The 23,045-nt window shown below is 35.8% G+C and overlaps 1 protein-coding gene across 8 annotated transcripts in view; it reads left to right on the top strand.

Moving 5' to 3' along the window:
* BRINP3 (BMP/retinoic acid inducible neural specific 3) overlaps positions 1 to 23,045 on the top strand; it is a 556,809-nt gene that overhangs the window by 20,268 nt on the left and 513,496 nt on the right. For 7 of the 8 annotated variants that reach the window (XM_008268734.5, XM_008268735.5, XM_051820406.3 and 4 more), the window contains exon 2: positions 2,475 to 2,760. In XM_008268734.5, coding sequence (XP_008266956.1) covers positions 2,525 to 2,760 — 236 coding nt within the window. In that variant the 5' untranslated portion in view covers positions 2,475 to 2,524. Of the gene's footprint in view, positions 1 to 2,474; positions 2,761 to 23,045 lie in introns of those variants that run through there. The other variant, XM_017347891.4, reaches the window with a different exon arrangement.

Below are 23,045 nucleotides of genomic sequence, written 5' to 3'. Positions count from 1 at the left end.
TGTTTGTAGCAGTTATGGAATCTGAGGCAGAAGAGAGGTCGGCAAGTTGCTGGAGGTCACACGGTAGATGGTAGGGGTGGGCTGGGATGTGGTCCCTGTGTGTGCTGCCTCTTGGTGCCGTATCAGTGACTGATGAATTTGGGGAAAATCTGATTTTGTTTTCCAGGGAGGATGTTCCCACTTGTTAATTAAGAAGGATTCAGTAATTCTGGTTGAAATATTTTCAGCAACATTCTTACTCACATGTTTGGTAAAAAGAGAGTTCTGTTTGGATGGTGTGACTATGAATTTAATTGATTTAAAATTATTTCCTATAATAGTAGATATTTTGTATGAAAGTAAAATAAGTGTTTGAATAATTTATAATGCATTTACTTGTGAAATTAAAAATACAGTTCTTGGAGAAATTAAGAAAGTATAGTTTTTATAACAGTGTTTTGCTACTTTGAATATATTTGTACAGCAAATTAAAACTGTGCTTAACAAAGATGAGCAACATGTATTTCATGTAGGGGATTTTAATATGCCATTCATAAGAATAATTTTATGTATCAGTGTAAATAAATAGTATTTAAGATAAATGATATAGTTTGCATGGACAAAAACAGTATGTTAAAAAGTACTAACAAGTTGTATGGCAGCACTTCATTTATACAATGATTGAAGGACGTCTATAATTTCTCAACTGCTATTTCAAAATATTTCTATTACACCTTTCTATTCCTTCGTATGATATTCATATTTTAAATGCCAACAGTTGATAATGCTTCTCTGCTGTTTAAAGAACCACGATATTCCTTAGTCACCAGGGCAACTGTATGCATTATTGTGTAGCTCATAAGATGTGTGGGCATTGTCCTTTAAGTCTTATAGTGGGTAAGTATGAATTGGAAGACCTAAGTGACATGTTATATATCACTGTTTTGACACACTTTATACTTGCAAATTAATTGATAACTCCTATAGAAATAGTTTAGAATTAAATCATGAATTACATGATCATGGTTAGAAAAGTAAATTAAAACTATCCCCATGCCCTAGAAATATAGTGGCTATTGTAATTAAAGTGTTTTCTTTTTATTTTTTTATTTTTATTTATTTATGTATTTTTTTTTGACAGGCAGAGTGGACAGTGAGAGAGAGAGAAAGACAGAGAGAAAGGTCTTCCTTTGCCGTTGGTTCACCCTCCAATGGCCGCCGCGGCCGGCACGCTGCGGCCAGCGCACCGCGCTGATCCGATGGCAGGAGCCAGGTGCTTTTCCTGGTCTCCCATGGAGTGCAGGGCCCAAGCACCTGGGCCATCCTCCACTGCACTCCCTGGCCACAGCAGAGAGCTGGCCTGGAAGAGGGGCAACTGGGACAGAATCCGGAGCCCCGACCGGGACTAGAACCCGGTGTGCTGGCGCCGCAAGGCGGAGGATTAGCCTAGTGAGCCGCGGCGCCGCCCAGTGTTTTCTTAATATTAAGAATTTTCATTGTATCTAAAGTTGTTTTGCAGACCAAAAACTTTCGCAACCAAAACAGACTCTCTAGTAGAATCTATGTATTCCATAGTTCTCTGTGGATAAAAAATACCGTTAGAAACAATTGATGGAGTTAGAGAGGAAAATTTCAAATTGACATTATATCAGCAGTTTTGTGTGAAAGTTATTTACACCATACCCTGTTGAGTTTACAGCTCTTGTTACTTTACTCTTGGATGGTTATAATGTAAGTTATGCAGTTTCATCATTTATGAATAATCTGCATTGTCTCAGTTTTCATGTATTTATGAATTTTTCAGGTAGGACTGTTTATCTCATGAATAAGACAAAGATGCACATTTAAATCTTTTAAAGTCCCTGGAAGTAATTTAATTATGATTCTGTGTAAAAGATCAAATAAGCCGTTTGTTCCTAAGAGGAATAATAGGACAAATTATTGTACAAACATTGCCTCCCTTATATTCTCTCTCCCACACACATGCACGATTGGATAGACAAGTACATACACAAAATATTAAATATTCATGGGCTCTTAGGCCCACACTCTATAGATTGTGGAAATAACTACACAAATAACTTTAATTCATTTTAATGGATTTCTCTAATGTAAATATAAGCAAATACACCTTGTATTAAAATTTAAACACAATAAATATGTGAAAGGTGTCCAATTTTGTGAAGCACTTCAGCAGGAAAAGAAAGCATTGGTTGACACTTCTCATTGTTGCTCAATATGATTTCATGATCTGCTGAATGACGGTTACAGGGCTTGCTACGACTCAGTGACCTGTTTTCCATCGATATTAAAAAAGGACACGAAGTATAAAAGATTTACAACTCTGAAAAGTATTTTGTTTTGCTTCTTGATAACTTTTGCTATCATCTACTTTAAAACAATGATGTGAGATTACAAAGTAAGCTGCCTCAGCACCTTAATTGATAGAAAATAACCTTCTCGGGGCTAACTAATCGCCTGTGTGTTTTGTCTAGGTGTTGAGGGAAAGCTAAGAGAATGAAGGCTCTAAGTCCCCAGAGGAAGCATGATATGGCGGAGCAGAGCTGGTGCTGAAGTGTTCTCTCTGATGGCTCTATGGGAGTGGATAGCCCTGAGTCTTCATTGCTGGGTTTTAGCGGTTGCTGCTGTTTCGGATCAGCATGCCACAAGCCCCTTCGACTGGCTCCTCTCTGATAAGGGACCCTTCCATCGCTCACAGGAATACACAGATTTTGTGGACAGAAGCCGGCAGGGATTTAGCACAAGATACAAGATATACAGGTATGGAGCAAAGGGAAGGCAATTGCAGAGGTGTTCTTGAAGGCTGTGTGTACGTGAGTTTTTCCAAGGAAAAGTTTCCGTTGGGAAGGGTAACTGTTACCTTGCGCTGTGGTGATGTTTTCTTGCTACTTACAAGTATTTCTTATAGAGGCAACATTATAGGAGAAATGTAGATGATGGTGACCACTTGTGTATTACTACCAAATTTTGCAGTGCTGCCTTGCCATTAAAGTAAATGCCAGCATATTTGAGGCTTTCTTCTTTTAAAATGAATCTTCTTGAATTGCTTTTCCTTTTTACTGTATACTATGCTGTACTAATTATACCTAAATGCAAGTGGTATCTTCTACTAGTCACTGAGCAGCTGGGTCACCCCTTCCTTTTTGACCTGAAAAATAATTGTATTCAGAACCTGAAGAAAACAGCATTGGAATAAAAAGAAATGGCAGAGGAATTGGACAATGTTATTATGACCAAAACTGGAGATTTAAATATATGACTTTATCCTACAATACCTAAATAACTTACACAAAAGGAGTCATGTATTAAATCCAACCCAGACTGCCCGTCCACCTAAGGCACAGGGAATCGAGTATACAAGTGGTTGCCTGAATGGATGACACTCTATCGGTTTATGCCATAAAACATGTTTTATGCAAAGTTATTATGCTGGTTTGTTTCTTAATGACCAAAGATTACAATGTGAAGTTATCAGAGGAGCATTCATGTAGGCACAATTATTTTAGTTTTCAATGTTTGTGTATAGGTATCTATGTAGACACTATTATATAAACATTTTATTTTATGTTGTATGTGCAGCAGAGGGCACTGTGTTTCAGGTCTGTATGGAGTCTTTGTACAGTGTTGTGAAAAAATTATAAATCTTACAGCAGTGGATATTTGCAGAAGGCGGTGCGTGTACTAAACAAGCTCCATGAATTATCACACAATTATTGTGCAGTCTTTTAGTCCAGGCAGCCAAAGCATTGTCATGAGTCTAAAGAAAAGAGTCTAATTTTTCTTTAAAAATGAAATGACAAATACTAAAGATTTTCTTTCTAAATGCAGCAGAACTAGTCAATAGATTATGAGTCCTGATTCATTCATTTTATATGTTTGTTGGTTTAGCCAGCTGCTCTTCACAGATTCCGTGAAGTTACTTGACTCTAAGATTGTAAGAATGTCTTACATTCCAGCATTCTGCAAGAGGATTTTTAACAGCCTGTCGAACAAACTGATGTCAGAGCATGTCTTCATGATCTATTGGCATTTGCAGCTCGAGGTCTGAGGTGTTGTCTTACCTGTGATCATTGTGGTTTGGCTTATTGGTCCATCAGCTCTCAGTTGCAAACATAGCTTGACATGATTTTAGAGGTTCTGGGCTGAATGCAAGGGCATTATTGGGATCACAGTAGTGAAACATAATGAAAGAATAACATATTGAGGTATGTTTGCAAGGCTCATGTATTCTGTTTAGTTTTATTGAACACTAGTTTTAAAGAGTTTTATTAGCCTTGTGCTCATCATTCTTCCTATGTCTGTACCTCTGTGGTTGAATATGCATATGTGGACATTAAACCTGCTTATAAGTAAATGGTTGAGTATTCCCACTTACATCAGAGCCAGACTATCCGTGCTTGTGAAACCTTTTAAACAGTGTATTGAATCTGTTGTAATCTCTGAGAGTTGTGGAGAGGTGGACCTGTTCATTGGGTTCCTTTAGTCTTGGTTTAAGTGAGGTATTTCACATATCTAATTTATACTTCCTTAAATTTCAGAGAATACTGTCTATGTATCCATCTGATATAATAAATCCAGGTCTATGCTCATAAGTTAACATTATTTTTGAAAGGTTAGACTTCCAAATCCAGATATTAGAATAGCTATTTTTTGTTGTTCTAGTTTTTATTTTTCCTAGATGCTACAAAAATAATTGCTGGAGACCTTATCTTTCATATATGGTGATCCTAAAACAAAAAAAAGTTGTGACTATTTCAGGCTTATGGATGGGAAAATGCTGTTTTTCCGTGTTTACGTACTTGATTTATCATTTGAAAAGGCCACGTAATTTTCAAAAGTGATCAGCCAAATTCTGCTTGTACTTGGTGTCCCAGTCACGAAGTCTTCCATGTGGCACATTGCATTGACGTAGTTTCTGAAATGCATTAGTTCTGAATGTAAAGCATATTAAGCCTGTTAAAATAATTAGGTCAAACCTCTTTCAGTTGTCTTATTTCATCTCCTCGGAAACAATATATTTTCCTTTTCAGCTTAGTTATAAAACGGCAAGATCAGAATCATCAAAGATTACTAGGATCATAGATAGAAGTAACATTGTTTCTAAACATATATTTAAGAAAATATGCATTTTTATTGACTAATAGGGCTTATATTTATATTTAATTAATGTGTATATAAAGTGTTTTCAGGTTGTGCGTTCGAAACTGCATTATTGACTTTACAGATGATTAATTCGTGGGTAGACCGTTGAATTGGAAGATTTAGAATTAGGATGTGACCATGTTATTTTCTAGGTATTAAAAATCAGGATTTCAGCTACCTTTCCCTTTTACCAACAATTAATAACGGAACGCAAGATTGGGGTATCTCAAGTAAGTATTTTCACTTTTAGAAATTGGGCTATGTCTGAAGAAATTTGTTTGATTCTGAAGTGTAGGGCAGGAGTACCAGCCCCTTATCATTTAGAATCTCGCATTTGCAGTTTGTTCTAGAAGCATCCTCAGGCAGGAGCCCCACCCCACCCTGGTGAGGATCCTCTCCCCAGGCGCTGGAAATCCTCTTCCTTTTAATGAGAAGTGATTCACTCTCAGTGATTCACTCTTCAGGCAGTTACCCTGAACCACTGCTGTGAATTCTAAGGTTACAGACCGGCAGTTTGCAATTCCTACAGGAAACCTTTCACATATGTAAATCCTCAAATATGGTGACGCAAAACAAAAGTCTTCTTTCATTTCTCCCACTCCTGCCATGCTGTGGTTAGGCTCATGTGCAAGTCCATAGTAGGACGAGGGTTTTCTTACAGTCTTTCAAACACTGCACAGATGTGCTGTGTTAGTACAACTTAGCTTGCTTTCCGGGGCAGTTTTTCAAAGAGTGGCAGAAATTTGTGTCAGAACAGAAGACAGTGGAGATAAATGTTCTGCCCTGTTGTCTTTGTAGCTATGTTCTATGGAAAAAATAGGATAAGAAGGTGATTTGGAAAGGGCATGAGTCTAGAGAAAGAAGAAAGAGCGGGCCACTTGATACATGACAGGATAGTTAGTGTGTGAGGAAGGGTGTGCTTTTCAATAAATGGCTCTGCAATGAGGGTCCTTTAGAGAAAAGTTGAAATTGGATCCCTTCTTCATTCCATGTACATGTCTATTTTGGAGGCAAGAAAGATCTCAGTATAGTAGACAAAAAAACTGAATATAGAGAAGAAAACACAGGGCAATGTCTTAATGAAATTGGCATTGCTGTGGACTTTCTTTCAGAACACAAGACGTTGAGTATTGGAATACTTATCAATTCAGGTATATTAGTGTTAACACCAGTAACAGCATGGAGGATCTCTTAAACAGAATGTTCAGTAAAGGAAATAACACACACACACATACAAAATTGCCATGGTATATTTTATTTACTTGGAGTTCACAAAACAGGCAGAACTGAATAAGGCTATTTAAAGATGCAGATTAAGCATACTTTGAAAGTCAGAAGAAAAGCAAGGAAATTAATAAGACAAAAGTCAAGGTGGAGGCTATCTGTGGGGGAGGTGAGAAGTCAGATTTTTTAGAGCAAACAGTGAAAGAGCCTCTAATATGATGACAATGAACCATTTCTTTTCTTTTTTTTTAATGATTTATTTTATTTAAAAGGCAGAGTCAGAGAGAGAGAGTGAGGGAGAGAGATCTTCCATCCATTGGTTCACTTCCTGAATGGCCACAGTGGCTGGGGTTGGGCCAGGCAGAAGCCAGGAACCAGGGGCTTCTTCTGGATCTTCCATGTGGGTGCAGGGACCCAAGGATTTGGCCCGTCCGTGGCTGGTTTTCCAGGTGCATTAGCAGGGAGCTGGATGGAAAGTGGAGCAGCTAGGACTCAACTGGCTCCCATGTGGATGCCGACATCACAGACAGTGGCTTAACCTTTTACACCAAAATGATGGTCCCAGTGCTCAATTTCTTAAGCAAGGCGATTGTTACATTGCAGATCTTTGGAGTCTACATAGTGTAGGCAATTATTTCTACAGACTGTATATTTCACAGAATAAAAGTTAAATATTCTGTAAGCTTTGAATTGAAATACTGAATCTACAAATCAAGTAGATTAATTCTTCCTTTTATCTCAGATTTGATATGTACTATGAATTTATTAAGCCTTCTTTAATTCTAAACAAATGTTTAGTTGTTATGAACAATACTTACCTTATTATGTTTAATATTTATAATTAAATTCATTTATGTAGAAAATTACATTTTTGCTTTCTGTTTACTAAGATGTTCCCTTATATTTTATATGTGACTTTACTATAGCTTTCCATTGTTGATAATGCTGGTATTCAGAGATTTTAAATAGCAGACAAGAGCAAAACAAAAAAACACATTAAAGTCCATACTAGCATGCTTACAAAATTCATGGAAAATGGAATTGAAACACAAGTTTGTTTTGGAGCAAAAAATGTACAAATCCATGTTTTTTCATAATAAGCATTTTCCATGAATTTTTGAAGTCTCTACCTATAATGAAATTTAAATCCAGCAATCATCTTATCATAATTGCAAAAATCACAAAACAAAACCCCTAGTGGTGGTAGATAGTATCTTTTGAATGAACTATCTTGATATTAAAATAAATCCATTGCTCCAATTATCTTCCTCCCAATGTACTAATGTCTTGGTCCATTTTGCTAGGTAAATATGCCATTGTGACATCAGCAAGCCTAATGCACTCAGAGGCTTGCATAGTGTTTGTGTGTGGGGGCGTGGATCTAAAATCACACTGTGAAGAAGTCCAGTCTGGACTAATGAAGGAGAAGAGGCCACATGGAGGAAAGAGCATGGCAGGGGACATCTCTGGGTCCAGCCTACAACACTCGGTAATAACCCTCAGACCATTTTAGAGTGAGCACATTTGAGGGTATCCACCCGTGGCTGGACTGATAGAAAACTCAAACCACCTGAGTGACACTAGACAATTCTAGAATAAGAATGAGTTGGCTGACCCCAGCCTCTGTGGCACCTTGACAGAAATCAGGAACAAAAGCACAAGTGATGTTAAGCGTCTAAGTTTTGAGGTGGTTTTCTGTGGAACACGTGTAACGGATACAATCATTTTTCATTCAGCAGGTCTTTCTGGCTATCATAAGTGCTAAGAAATGATAAAGATGATGTCATTGGTAGAGAACATCTTAAAATATGCACTTTTTAAAATAACGAAACTGTTGGGATTCTTCTTCAAAACGTCTTCTAAATAGCAATTCCTGACATAATCACTCCACAGATTTCCTGCTAAACTACTATGGATCCACAGGAGAGAAAATGAAAACTTGTAACAGCATAGAAAATTATCATCAATATATAAATTTCTGCCAGTTTTTGGAGGCATTTTGGCCATAAGAAGGTTCAATGATTAGTAAAATAGTTGCACACTTAAGGTGAAGCCACAGTCTGGGCGAAGGTCCACTTGCCTTAAATAGAGGTGGGAGCTGCATCATTACCAAGATCTCTCTACTGAGAAATCCAGGGTTGGCACCTGGTAGGAGGTGTGCAGCCTTCTCTCCAGAGTGGGACCCTACTTTGTGATGTAAGCACAGTGCAAGTGCTGAGTCTCCCCCACTGTCTTTGGAGATGTGCTTGCGAGCTATATAGGAGAATGAGTTCGCAAACAAGGATGCCTTGTGCAATATTTGGGACATACTTATACCTAAAACTCATTTGAGTTTATTAAAATTCTAATTTAACTGTTTGCTGGGTGTTTTTATTTGTGTTTGCTAAATCTGGGAACCTTGCAGACAAACAGATATGTAATGATGTTGATGCTTCTCTCTCAGAGGTAAACTGTTTGGGACAGGATGAGGAAGGGCCTTGAATGCAGGCAGTGTAGTAAAGTATCTGATGGACTTTCTCATTCAGATTGTCAAGAAATGAATGTCAGAGTGCATCCTGCCCTAGCTATGCACTGACCGTTAAGCCCAAACACGACACACACTGAGTGAATGGGGAAAAGTGACACAGGCACTCTGTCTCTAGGTCACCTGGCAATTCCAGGTGCTGATAGAGCCCTCTTACTCGTACATGAAATAAGTAAAACAGTTAGAGGACTTTTGGACTTGCAGTGTGTGAGAAGGGACCATCGTGTAGTGGGGAGATCCTACCAAAGGAAGAAGGAACAACTTTTTCTGAACAGTAGAACAACAGAAATAAATGCTTACCTTAGAGATTCAGTGGAAGAGATGGCCTCTTGATAACTTCTAGCCCCACCTCTGCCCAGGTGTGCACAAACATGAGCACATCTGTGCTCTTGGTATCCGTAATAAATCTTTTTGCAGGAAAATGGGACTGTAGACACAGAGGAGATGACAGCAGGAAAAGTAGCTAGAGAAAAAAAAAAAGAGATTGAAGAAGTTAATGTTGCAAATAAAGTGTAGCAGCAGAAATAAAATTCTCACTAACATCTGTTACACACAGTTGAAAATTAATGAAATTCAATGGAAATATTAAAATATGATTTTTGGAAGAGACAATATTTAATATAAAAGAGGGTGATTATGTTAAAATAACGAGTCTATATGTGCAATCGATGAAGAGTAAATAACTAAAAGGGGCTTGATAAAGATTAAATTAAACCTTAAGAAATTAACCAGAGACAAGCTGCAAATTTATTAATATATCCAATTCCTACCCCAAAAATGTTACTGCCAACTTTAAGGGTAACAACTTTTAGATACAAAAATCATCATCTGTAGCTTAAAATTTTGTGTTGCATAAAAATAAACATATAAAAAGTCTCAAATAATAAATAGAAACAAAAGCTTGAAAAAAGGTAACTTCAGATAAGCCAAAATTTTGTTATATAATATAAATATTTCAAGATCTAAAAATAATGAATCAAATATCTATTATATTACTTACAGAATAGTCACCATAAATAAAATTACTTTTTTTCCTTACAAAAATGTATAGGTAATGAATTCCCTTAAATAATATATAGTAGTGAATAAGGAATAGCATATTATAGTAACTCTCATGGAAATTGGAAGGCATACTTTTCGCATACCACTTTAGCATTCTTACCCTTTATGGATGAAACTGTCCAGGAAAAAATAGTGCAGAATGATCAGAGAGAGGTCATTTGAGTATGGAATTTAGCACAGTTGTACCACTGTTGTAGAGTATTATGCACTAAACATGCAATATTCTTCTCTAAACAAGTATACCTGGAATATTTGAATAATTTGATTTTTTATCTCTTACAAAGAAAATTCTCAACACACAACAAATTCTATATATCTCTTTATTTTAGAATTTCTCAAAACCTTTTTACATAGACTTAAACATGTATTCAGAATAGAAATTTAAACAAAGTAGTGCAGTTATTTGTTCATCAAATTGAAAATTGAGAGTCTTAATGGAAATGAGTATAGTATTAATGATTTACACACAATGAATTTTTCACACAGTTTCAAAGAAAAGCAAGCAAGCAAAATTAAAAAAAACCCAAAAATTAGAGAATAAGGACTCAAATTATTTTGTTAGAATCTTTTATACGCATGTACAGTAAAACGACTACAAGTAGTATATCTAAACGTTGGGTTATCTCTGGTGGGAAGTTTTAGAAATGACTCCTGATTTTCAAAGATTGAATATAATTATTATGATCACACAACATAATAGCTGTCATTGAAAACACTGGGATGAGGCATAAGTTATTTGAAATAACACTTCATAAAAATTAACAATTAAATTTTGACAGTCTGCCAGGATTATTGAAAGTTAAAAGCAAAATTTTGAAAAGTGAAGTATATTCTCTTATGGGACCTTAGCACTGACTTTTTAAAAATAATTAAAATAGAACAACATACCAGGAACAGAAATTATAAAATTAATCAGATGAGTTTCAGGGACTATTCCTGTAAGTATATAGACAATAGAGAATGGAAAGGGCAGGAGATGAAATTAAACACTGTGTTTTCATTATGTAACTAGGGCTCTCACATATCATGTATTTAGCCCTCCAAACTGCCTTAATAATTTTTGTCTTAAAAATTAAAAAAAAACAAAACTTGAGGGTTCTTTGGTTTGCTCTTCTTGTCACTGCATAGCTCCAACACTGTTAACACTGCACTGAAACACCTGCCGCCTCTTCTGAGCTATGCATGCCCTGACGGGACTTTCCATCTTCTGTCCTCCTGTCCATTCACGTTGTTAGGGCCAGTGAGGGGCTCACACTTCACAGACATCAGTTCTCATTTGCAGATGCTTGGTATTCAGCAGTGCCCACCTCCCGGAAAATGTCCCACTCTGACCGTGGGAGCCGTGAGTGGATTATTTTCTGTCTCTGCCACACATTCACCGTGTGAGCTGAGACTTAGCAGTTGAGTTCTGATGTTTCAGTATCCTCGTTTGCAAAATTGAGGACGGGCAGCAGCTCTACGAAGCTTCGAGCTGTGAAGCTCAAAGCTTCAATTCCTAAAAGCTAAATGGGAATATATCACAAACAGATAAGCTAATTCTTAACAACTGTACTTTCTGGTATGGGCAAAACTCACATATAAATAATTCTTTTAGAATAATATCATAGAAGTTTTTGTATTCCTGTTTTCATGTTCATATGTTCATATGTGAACATAAATTGTGTAATTAATTCTCTTTCCCCCAGCATTTCAATTTTTTTGTATTTCTTATATATTTTACTTTAGTGAGAAAATGCTTTATCTTCTCCTAGTTAATTTATTGTCTGTAAATCATGTTAGTCTGTAATTGCATCTTAAAGTATGGTGAAAAATTAAGGAGATTAGTCTAGTTAGTGATTTTACACTCAAAATCCAAAATTATTGGAAAGTAGTTTTTAACAAAGTTGTTGTTTCATATCTAATTTTCTATTTAAACCAGGAAGTAAAAGTTAAATTTTATAATTAGTTCTTCTTCACAATTGATATGTGTATATGAATTCATACGTTAGACATCCTTCACTTAACATTGGAAAATTTTAGTAAGGAATGATCACCCAGTAGTTTAGGAATTAAAATCATTTTCAGAATAGCCATTTCTTTTTTTATTTATTTTTTATTTTTTTGACAGGTAGAGTTAGACAGTGAGAGAGACAGAGAGAAAGGTCTTCCTTCTGTTGGTTCACCCGCCAAATGGCCGCTATGGCCGGCGCGCTGCTCAGATCCGAAGCCAGGAGCCAGATGCTTCCTCCTGGTCTCCCATGGGGTGCAGGGCCCAAGCACTTGGGCCATCCTCCACTGCCTTCCCGGGCCACAGCAGAGAGCTGGACTGGACGAGGAGCAACTGGGACAGAATCTGGTGCCCCAGCTGGGACTAGAACCCCAGGGTGCTGGTGCTGCAGGCAGAGGATTAGCCTAGTGAGCCGCAGTGCTGGCCAGAACAGCCATTTCTTAATACGGATTGTATTAATCTCTTGATTATAACTTAGGAAAGATGTGCCTTTGTAATAATTAATAGAATTTTAACAATTTTTAGTTCCAAGGCGTATTCATGTTTGTTCCTATTAAAATGAGAAAATAAACAAAACTGCTAGTTAACACAATCATGTACAGAGAGGAAATAACAATTATGATTTTTTTGGAAGTTGACCAGATATTTTATTTGATTATGTTTCTCTGCCTAGTTCCATCTCACCAAGCCTCCTCATTCTTCATTCTTCATTCTCTGTCATTATCTCTGTAGTTAAAATTACTGCTGTAGTTTTCCTTTGTTACCACTGTTCTGAGACTTTTGAATTGTACTTTTTAATGGGCACTATTATAAAAATTCAGAGTTTATAAGTGGAGGAAAAAACCTGCGTAATAATACTTGTTATGGGGCTTCTTTTCCTTGTATGTGTGTCTGTTTGAATGGACTCTAATGAGAAAAAGTTATTTTCATTCTGTTTCCCATTGTTGAGTAAAAGAGGTCCTGAAATGAACTTCATTATTACATCTTTTCTATTCCTGTATAAAAATAATTAAAGTAACAGTGATACTTAATTGCAGTATTTAAGAAAGTTAATAAGATTAAGGTTGGGGTATTATCTCTTTTATTTTAATAAACAAGTGTTAGTAATAGTTGGAGATTCGCTCCTAACTTTCAATTGCAGTTCCCAACATTAAAGCTAACATTTATATGAGGATTTGTGCCTTATAATAATTCTTACTTACCCAGTAGATTTAATTTTATAAAAAAGCAAGTCTTGCAATTTTTGAAATTATTTTTAATGTAAATATTTAAATTTCTCCATTGTATTCAGTAGGATTCATAATTCCACAATCTACCTTAAGATGTAAGAATTATCTAGTAAAGCTCCTAGAGCCCTAAATCAATTACTTTATAATATTTACATGGAACTTGCCTCAGAGTCCAGTGAGAGATGATAATATATAGATGTTCAATGAATGACTTTTGAAAAATATGCAATGATAGGCATATAGTTTTTATTTTTATTATTTTTTAAAGATTTATTTTATTTATTTGAAAGACAGAGTTACAGAAAGAGGTGGAGACAGAGAGAGGTCTTCCATCCACTGGTTCACTCCCCAGATGGCTGCAATGGCCGGAGCTGTGCCGATCCGAAGCCAGGAGCCAGGAGCTTCTTCTGGGTCTCCCACACGGGTGCAGGGGCCCAAGGACTTGCGTCATCTTCTACAGCAGAGAGCTGGATTGGAAGAGGAGCATCTGGGTCTTGACCCGGCGCCCATGTGGGATGTCGGCCAGGGCTTTAACTCGCTGTGGCACAGCGCTGGCCCGTCATATAGTTTTTAATTTTTTCTTCATTTTTTTCTGCAACATTCTACTAAACAATGCACAATAAAAGTTTCCTGTTTATTATACCTACAAACTTAGGAAGATATTAATGGATCATTCAGTTTAAGTGTAAAAGCTAAGAACTGCCTACAGGGAAAGGAAAAACAGTCACATTTTTCAGTTCTTAAAGAACGACTAAACAGTCTTCACATTTGTTGATAGTTAAAATACAGAAAGATTCCACAATATTTGAAATTCTTCAACTTCTGTGCATGTCTTTTGTCAAGGCATCAACAACTCAAAGCTACAAAGTATTAGATAGATAGAGCTGTCTATTACATAGATAGAGATGTCTATCACATAGATAGAGCTATCACATAGATGATAGAGCTGTCTGTCACATAGATAGAGCTGTCTATCACACAGATGATAGAGCTATCACATAGATAGAGCTATCACATAGATGATAGAGCTGTCTATCACATAGATAGAGCTGTCTATTACATAGATGATAGAGCTGTCTATCACATAGATAGAGCTATTACATAGATGATAGAGCTGTCTATCACATAGATAGAGCTGTCTGTCACATAGATGATAGAGCTATCACATACATAGAGCTATCACATAGATGATAGAGCTGTCTATCACATAGATAGAGCTATTACATAGATGATAGAGCTATCACATAGAGCTGTCTGTCACATAGAGCTGTCTATCACATAGATGATAGAGCTGTCTATCACACAGATGATAGAGCTATCACATAGAGTTGTCTATCACATAGATGATAGAGCTGTCTATCACATAGATGATAGAGCTATCACATAGATAGAGCTGTCTAACACATAGAGCTGTCTATCACATAGATGATAGAGCTATCACATAGATAGAGCTGTCTATCACATAGATAATAGAGCTATCACATAGACGATAGAGCTGTCTATCACATAGATGATAGAGCTATCACATAGAGCTATCACTTAGATGATAGAGCTGTCTATCACATAGATGATAGAGCTATCTATCACATAGATGATAGAGCTATCACATAGATAGAGGTGTCTATCACATAGATAATAGAGCTGTCTATCACATAGATGATAGAGCTATCACATAGATAGAGCTGTCTATCACATAGATGATAGAGCTGTCTGTTATATAATTATTTTCATTGAGGCTGTTGCACTTTCTTCAGTAATTTCCGTTTCTTCCCCATGTCTGTCAGTCTCTTTTCTTCTTTTCAAAACCAGGTGAATAGAGGCAAAGAGAATGACTTGGCAGATGCATCTGCATGCCTTTTGCAACAACATAACATTAAAATATATCTGGTTCACTAGGCAAATCTGTCAAGAATTTGATTTTCTTGAACATTGTCATCAAATGTGTTGGTCCTTTTAAAGTCTTGTCCCCTGTATGTCCATTTGTATCACTGATAAAATTTTAGTAGAATAATAATAAAAAATAGATCCCACGATCACATCATGAGAAACCTTCCAACAATCAAACTCCAACTTTTGTACAGGTTCAGATGCTTATCAGAAATTGCAGAATTTTGAAACTCTAAACCATTTTCACTTAGTATATTTTACTTCTAAACCTGCATTTTCCTGGATATGTCATGTGTTCCTGACTTCATTTGTTTCCTTAATGAAAATACTCATCTGTTTTATTGCAAGGATACTGGTATACTTTATTACTGGCTGCTACTTCAAAGTCCATTGAGAATATCACTTTCTGTACACCTTAATTCCCTCTAAAATCTAAAAACTCTAAATTCTGAAAGACATGTGACCTCACAGACTTCACATAAAGCTCAGGCTGTTCTCTAGCTTCCCATTTTTAGCTGTATTAAATGTTTGAGCCTCATTCAGGTATTTTACAACATGCCTATTTGTCAATCTTTCTCTAGTAATCCCATCTAAGCAGAAATTGTGTGGTTTTCAGTATTCTTAACTTCCATTTCTAACTTTTAAAGCATGTAAAAATACAAACTAGCATACTCCTTCTATTTCAAATGCTAAAATTACATGCTAAGACCCTGCAACTGTTTTTGCATTGTACTTGTACTCCCATTAGTACCTTGTACGTCTTTATTTAGACTATGACTTTGCTATCATTGTATACCATTAAAAAGTATTTCAAAACACCCCTTTTTAAAGTTGACCTTTAGGTTAATGAGTTAAATTACTTATTTTTGGTTTTACATCAAGTTCATCCCGCTCATTGAGAATGGAGAGCTAAAATCAACTCACAGTGGGAAACGAAGAGGCAAGTTGGCATGGGACTTAGGCTTCCAGCTGGTTTCTGCCATTCACTCTTCATGCACACATGTATTTTGATATCATTTCATTTAGTGAATGAGGAAGACGAACAGTTCTTCAAGATTATTCCTAACTGGTTATATTTCTGATGTAATCTATTCCATAATGTTGATATAAGGTAATATCACTTCTTATAGAAAATAAAAGTAGGAAGGCAGTGAACTAAATAAATGCAGGATATTTCCTTGAAACTCGGGGATGGAGTTGAGCATAGGTTTATGATTTAAATAATTTTACTGAGAGAACACTATGGGTGAATAGAATCTGAAGTTTTAATGTATGATTTCTAAAATGTGTATGTTGTTATTTTCAAGATAAGTAATATTAGTTGCTTCTGTAAGAAGAGTAGTATTTTAACAGTGCACAGTAGGGTGACTATAGATAATTATAATATACTATATATTTCTCTAATAACAACTAGAGGAGAATATTTTGAATGTTTCCCCTTTAAGATATGTTAATTGTTTGGAGAGATAGATATATTTACCATGATTGGATAATATATAATAAATACACGATTCAAAACATAACATTGAACCCCATAAATACATTATATTTTATGTGTCAAATAAAAATGTAAAAAGTTTTAAAATAATAAATCTTTTGGAGGGCAAAGAAATCTCACTGTTGCTGCTACAATAGACAATAGCTTTAGCAAATCATGTGCATAGATTTATTTTTATTTCACAAAAATCCTGAAGATTTTTCCTATTGCCAAATTATGAACATTGTTTGAATGTATTTCTCACTGTGTTTTAGCTTTTTAAAATATGATTTTTTACATCTTTTGAAGAAATGCAGCCTCATAAGATAGTTGGCTATTTCAAACTAAACAGTTATTCAGGGTATTCTGTAAAAAATAAGGTGTTAAGATTGCTTACCTTTCATTCAAACCATAACACATTTAAAATGATAGCTAATAAAAATAATCTTACTCAACACAGGAACTTATATTTTTGAGTCCTGTTTTATTTATGGATGCTTTATTAAAGGAAACAGGGTTTTTTGTTGATATGATAGGAGGTTAATATTATATTTCATAAAACTCAGATTCTCACCTCATTCTGACATCCTACTCATAAGAATTAGGTTGATGTTGCTGGCTTCTCTTTGATACTATTCAGATTTTGATCTTTACTGTTTACACCTGTCGGTTATCATGTTCTCTCTCTTCCATTCGTGGCATCAGTAAAACTCCTGGTTTAGATCTCCACACAGCTCCTCATCTTTGCAATGTTAATTCATACAAAACGTACATACACACACATAGAAATTATTCTCCAAAATTACAATGAACTGGCAACTCTTCTGCCTCAGAATAGATTCTTGATCTGTTTTTTATTTAACATATTTGTTATGTAGTTAAATATAAAAAGTTTTTTTTTGCCATATTTATGTTACTTAGCATGTCAAGATAAATTAAAGCTAGAGACTCTAGCAAAATTAGAGTACTGGGGTTATATGAAGAGACTTTATATCGACATGCGCTATTTGAATTGAAATTCTCCACGTGTCTCCTTTCTGATCCTCTCCATGTTAGCTTTACAGTACTGTTTATGAGCTTCACATTTGTCTGTCCCGCGGGTAGGTAGAGTTGAGAACACACTACAGGACAAGTTACCTGTATCTTGGTGTCTGTTGCTCTACGTTGTTTCAGCGTGAAAGGAAAGTGAAATACTCACCTGCAACCCTCCTCTTTTGCTTTGTCTCCCACATGTGCACACATCTGTGAAAAATTACAAAGCAGATAGAAAGAGTACATTCAGCTTGGAAACACCAGTTCAAGTCTTCCTCTGCCATAGTCAGCCACAGGAAAAAAAATGAAAATCCCAGTAAACTGTCTCCCTGGATCTGAGATTATTGGGTTTCTGTGAAGAAGCAGCTTGCAAAGCAAGGCTGACAGTAACCTTTCCTTCACTTCTGCTGTCACTTAACCTCCATGAGAGCTGGAAAGGTGTGCAAAGAACATGGGGTGCAGCTGTCTGTTTCTGTTTCTGAGGCTGATAGGCTGATGGCATTTCCTTCATATATACACCCAGAAGTGCGAGAGCTGAATCATTTTTAGTGTTTTGAGGATTCTGGTTTCTTTTTTTTTTTTTTTTTTTTTTTTTTTTGACAGGCAGAGTGGACAGTGAGAGAGAGAGACAGAGAGAAAGGTCTTTCTTTGCCGTTGGTTCACCCTCCAATGGCCGCTGCGGCCGGCGCACCGCGCTGATCCGATGGCAGGAGCCAGGAGCCAGGTACTTATCCTGGTCTCTGTTTTCTATCCGGATGTACTAATTTGCATTTTCATCAACAGTGTGTATGGGTTCCCTTTCCTTCACATCTTTGGCAACATTTGCTGTTTTGGTCTTTGAATAGTAGCCATTCTGATTGGAATGAGATGATACCTACTAGGGTTTTGGTCTTCATTTCCCTGATGGCAGTGATATTGATCGTTTTTTTTGTGTGTGTGTGTATGCGTGGGCCATTTGTATTTCTTCTGACAACTGTATTTTTTATTTTTATGCTTGCTGTTGAGTTGTTTCATCTCCTTACATATTCTGGGTGTTATTCCTTTGACAGATGCAAAGCTTGCCAATATTTTCTCACATGCTGTTGGTTATCTCTTCACTTTCTGGATTGTTCCTTTTCTGTGCAAAAACTTCTGAATTTGATATATTTTGCTATAGCTGCTTACACTCTACAGGTGTTATTCAACAAGGTAGTACTGTGCCATTCAAAAAAGCAGTACTATGTCAGTATCTTGAAGTGTCTCCCTGAATTTTCTTCCATGAGTTTTTATAGTTTTAAGTCTTATATTTAGATCTTTGATAGGTTTTGAGATGGTTTTTATTGGGGTTGAGAGGTGGGAACAGGGGATGTTGGCTCAGTATTAAGCATATGCCCATCAAGATTTCTAAGTATCGTTTATTGAAGAGACTCTTTTGTATTCCTCGTGTATGATTTTGGAAACTTTGTAAAATATCAGTTTGTTGTGGATGTATGGATTAGTTTCTAAGTCTCTGTTATGTTCCATTGATCTACGTTTGTTTTTATGCCAGTACCTTTCTGTTTTGGTTAAAATAGCTTTGTGATATGTCTTGAAATCTTATATATATTGTAGTACCTCCAACTTTGTTCTTCTTCTCAAAATTACTTTAGTTATTCAAAGTTTTTTGGGGCTGCATATGAATTTTAATATTTTTGCCATATTTCTGAATTGAATGGAATCTTTTCATTTCTTTCGGTAATGTAGACATTTTACTAATACTAATTCTTCCATTCAAAGAAAATCGGAAGGTTTTCATTTTGTGTGTGTGTTCTTCTATTCCTTCCATCAGTATTTTTCAATTTTCATTGCAGAAATATTTCACATATTTCATTTAAATTTATTACAGAGTATTTTCTTTTAATAGCTATTGTGATTGGGGTCACTCATTCCTGGGTGAGTTCACCATTGGTGTATAAAAATGCTCCTTACTTTTTACTTTTTATTTTGTGCTCTGTAGCCTTACTGAGTTTGTTTTTCAGTTGTAATAGTCTCTTAGTAGTCTTAGATAATGTTATAAAGAATCATGTCATCCATAAACAGAGATAATTTGACTTCAACCTTCCCTATGTCTATGCCTTTGATTTCTTTTTCTTACCTAGTAGAGCTGGCTGAACCTTCCAGTGATGTATTGAATAAGAGCAGTGAGGGATGAATCCTTGTTTGATTCCAGATCTTAGAGAAAACGCTTTCAAGTTTTCCCATTTCGTATGATTTTGCTGTGGGTTTGCCTTTATTATGTACAACTGTGTCCCTTCCATATCTAATTTCAAGGTTTTTTTTTTTATCTTGAATAATGTTGAATTTTAGCAAATGCTTTTGTGCGTCTATTGAGATGGTCTTATGATTTTTCCTTCATTCTGTGGATGTGATGTGTCAGGTTTACCGATTCGAGTCTGTTAGAGCATTTAGGCAGCCCTGGGATAAATCCCACTTTTGGTCCTGACGAGTAGGCTTTGTGTGTGTGTTGGTGGACTTGACGTGCTGGTGCTTTGTTGAGATTTTCTGTGTGTGTTGATTGGGGATATCGTTATACAGTCTCTTTGTCAGTTGTACCCTTCTCTAGTTTTGCAATCAAGGTAACTTTGGCTCCTTAGAAAGAGTTTTGACAGAGTCTTCTTCCTTTCAAATTTTTTTGGACTCATTTGAGAAGAATTGGTGTTAGTTTTTTTTTTTTTTTTTTTTTTTTCTTAAAAGATAAATTCAGCAGTGAAGCCATCTGGTCTTGAGCTGTTCTTTTTTTAGGAGACTTTTTTTTTTCTTTAAAATTCTTTTTTTACACTTTTTAAACACTTTTTTATATGATGAACAAATTTGTGTATTTCAAATATTACAGATTTAGGAGCATAGTGATTGTTCTCACCCTACGCTCCCTCTCCCCATACTCCTACCCTCCCTCCTCCTTCCTTTCTTATTCTTTTTTTAATTTTGTGATGACATACTTTGTTCATTTTATAATCCTAAGATTAACCCTCCACTAAGTAAAGACTTCAACAAGAACTAAGAAAAAATAAAAGCCAACAAAAAGATAGTGTTCCATAACAGTAGATACAAGGGCTGTAATTAGGAGACTTTTTAAAAAATCCTCACATTTTCTTTATTTTGTTGCTTTGGCTTAGGTATGCTAAAAATTTGTATTGTACAATTTTTAGTTTTTGCCAATATTTGTTAGCTATTACTACTACATTTCGTTTCTTATTTTAATTTTTAATGATTTTTTAATCATTCTATGTCTCTATCATATTTTTCACTATTGTTCTAGCTTGATTTCATTTCTGAGATGATTTTTTTTCCTATTTTTAATTGCTCCCTGAATGCTGCCTTGCCTCCTTGTGATAAAAGGAGACGTTTGAGTACTGATTCATTCTCATTTCATGATCAATCTGCTCAGCTTTTCTATGCCTTCATGGTTCAGTTTTGGTATGTTGGATGTATTCAGATATTGATTGGTTTCTTCCAGGTTTTCCAGTTTGTTGGCATATAATTGTTTATAATAGTCCTTTTTTAAGGCAAATCTAGGAATTTTGACAGTGTGAGGCTTAATTAGGAATAGATAAGGATCTTGGATATAATAGGTTTGGATAGACAGCAAAACAGAGAAGAACTTTGAGGCCAGAAGTTCAGAGTATTGGCAAGAAACCATTTATTGGTGTTTTCTATTGGCATGTCTATAAATTTGTTAGATTGTAGAATGAAGATTAAAGCTTATTGGGCAATAATTTCTTAGATTCTTAAAATCACATGGAGGAAAATGTTACGGTAGAGGGTAAGTTCTCTACGTGGGGATGGACTGAATCTCATAATTCTATTGTTGGAGATGGACAAAATCGCATAAAGGCTAAACGAATGGCCCAAGGCCTTATGTGTATACATTGTTAACAAGACCAGAGTCCAGGCATTTTTGCATGTAATGTGGGTGTTTGCTGAAGTCGCTTAGATTTTTAGTATAAAGCTGACAGTATGAAGATTGCCATAAAAAGAGAAGTCACTATAAACAATACTGGTTTCCCTTGAATGCTTTGAGAGATACTCACTTTATTGAAGCTTGCTTCCACCAAAAAGGGGAGGTAATGCAAAGCTTATATGAGAGGCCCTCAGAAAGTTCATGCAAAATGTGTATTGTAAAGAAAACCTCGTGGACTTCAAAATAGCTTTAGAATAAATTAAACTTACCACTTAACTCCACTTTTCTACAACTTTTCTGAAATTTCTTCATACACCTTATGCTGTAATTGCTTAGTTATCTGCCAAATTACCCAAGGCTATGGGATTCCTGGGAGAAAATATAGTATCTTGCTTTTCATTTCAGTTTGGTATATAGCACAGTCTTGTGTATAGCATGTGCTCAATAAATAAAACAATAATACAATAGAAGTTTCCACCAGATGGCGATGAGTGTCTGAGGTTCACATTAATTGATTGGCTTGTTTTCAACCATGACAGATTGTCAACTGTTTCATAATTCTATTTGCTTGATATAACTTTCAACCTAATATACTTCTTTGCATTTAACTATTGTATGTTATATGGAATAAATTATTCAGAAATATTATGTAGGTACAGAAAACTTTATTTAATATAATTTTTTAAAAGTCTTTAACATTTACTTGAAAGACAGAGTGAGAGTGAGAATAAGAGACTGACCAACCTTCTATCTGCTGGTTCACTTCCTTAATGACCAAAACAGCTGGGACTGGGCTAGGCTTGTGCCAGGAACCAGGAACTTCATAACTGTATCTGGGTCTCCCATGTGAGTAGCAGGAATTCAAGTACTTGAGCTGTTATCTGCTGCTTCTGGAGCGACTTAACACAGAATTGAATCGGGCGCAGAGTAACGGAGTTATAACTGGGATTCCCATGTGGAATGTGGGTGTCCCAAGGAGTGGCTTTATCTGCTTAGACAGCACCTGTCCCATAAGATCATTCCTTGAATTGGTTAGTTAAGCATTATTGCTTGCCCCACCACATATTTGCCATTTGTAATTCAAAGATGTTAGAGATACAAATTAGGACCACCCCTTTGATCTCTTTTTGGATATTATAACTTTGTGTTGGTAAGTTCATTCCATAATGATTTAGTGATTTTAATTCTTTTTTTTCCAACTTTTATTTAATAAATACAAATTTCCAAAGTACAACTTTTTGGTTATAGCAGCTTTTCCCTCCATAACCTCCCTCACACCTGCAACTATCCCATCTCCCATTCCCTCTCCCAACCCATTCTTCACCAAGATTCATTTTCAATTATCTTTATGTACAGAAGATCAATTTAGTCTATACTAAGTAAAGATCTCAACAGTTTGCACCACACAGACACACAAAGTGTAAAATACTGTTTCAGTAGTTTTACCATTAATTTGCATAGCATAACACATTAAGGACAGTGATCCTACATGGGGAGTAGGTGCACAGTGACTTCCATTGTTGATTTAACAACTGACACTCTGATTTATGATGTCAGTAATC

The sequence above is a fragment of the Oryctolagus cuniculus genome, chromosome 13, assembly GCF_051225735.1.
Source record: "Oryctolagus cuniculus isolate XC-2025 breed Fujian yellow rabbit chromosome 13, ASM5122573v1, whole genome shotgun sequence".
NCBI classification, from domain to species: domain Eukaryota; kingdom Metazoa; phylum Chordata; class Mammalia; order Lagomorpha; family Leporidae; genus Oryctolagus; species Oryctolagus cuniculus.
The sequence above is the reverse complement of the archived record's forward strand: the minus strand, read 5'-3'. Positions and strand labels throughout refer to the sequence as shown.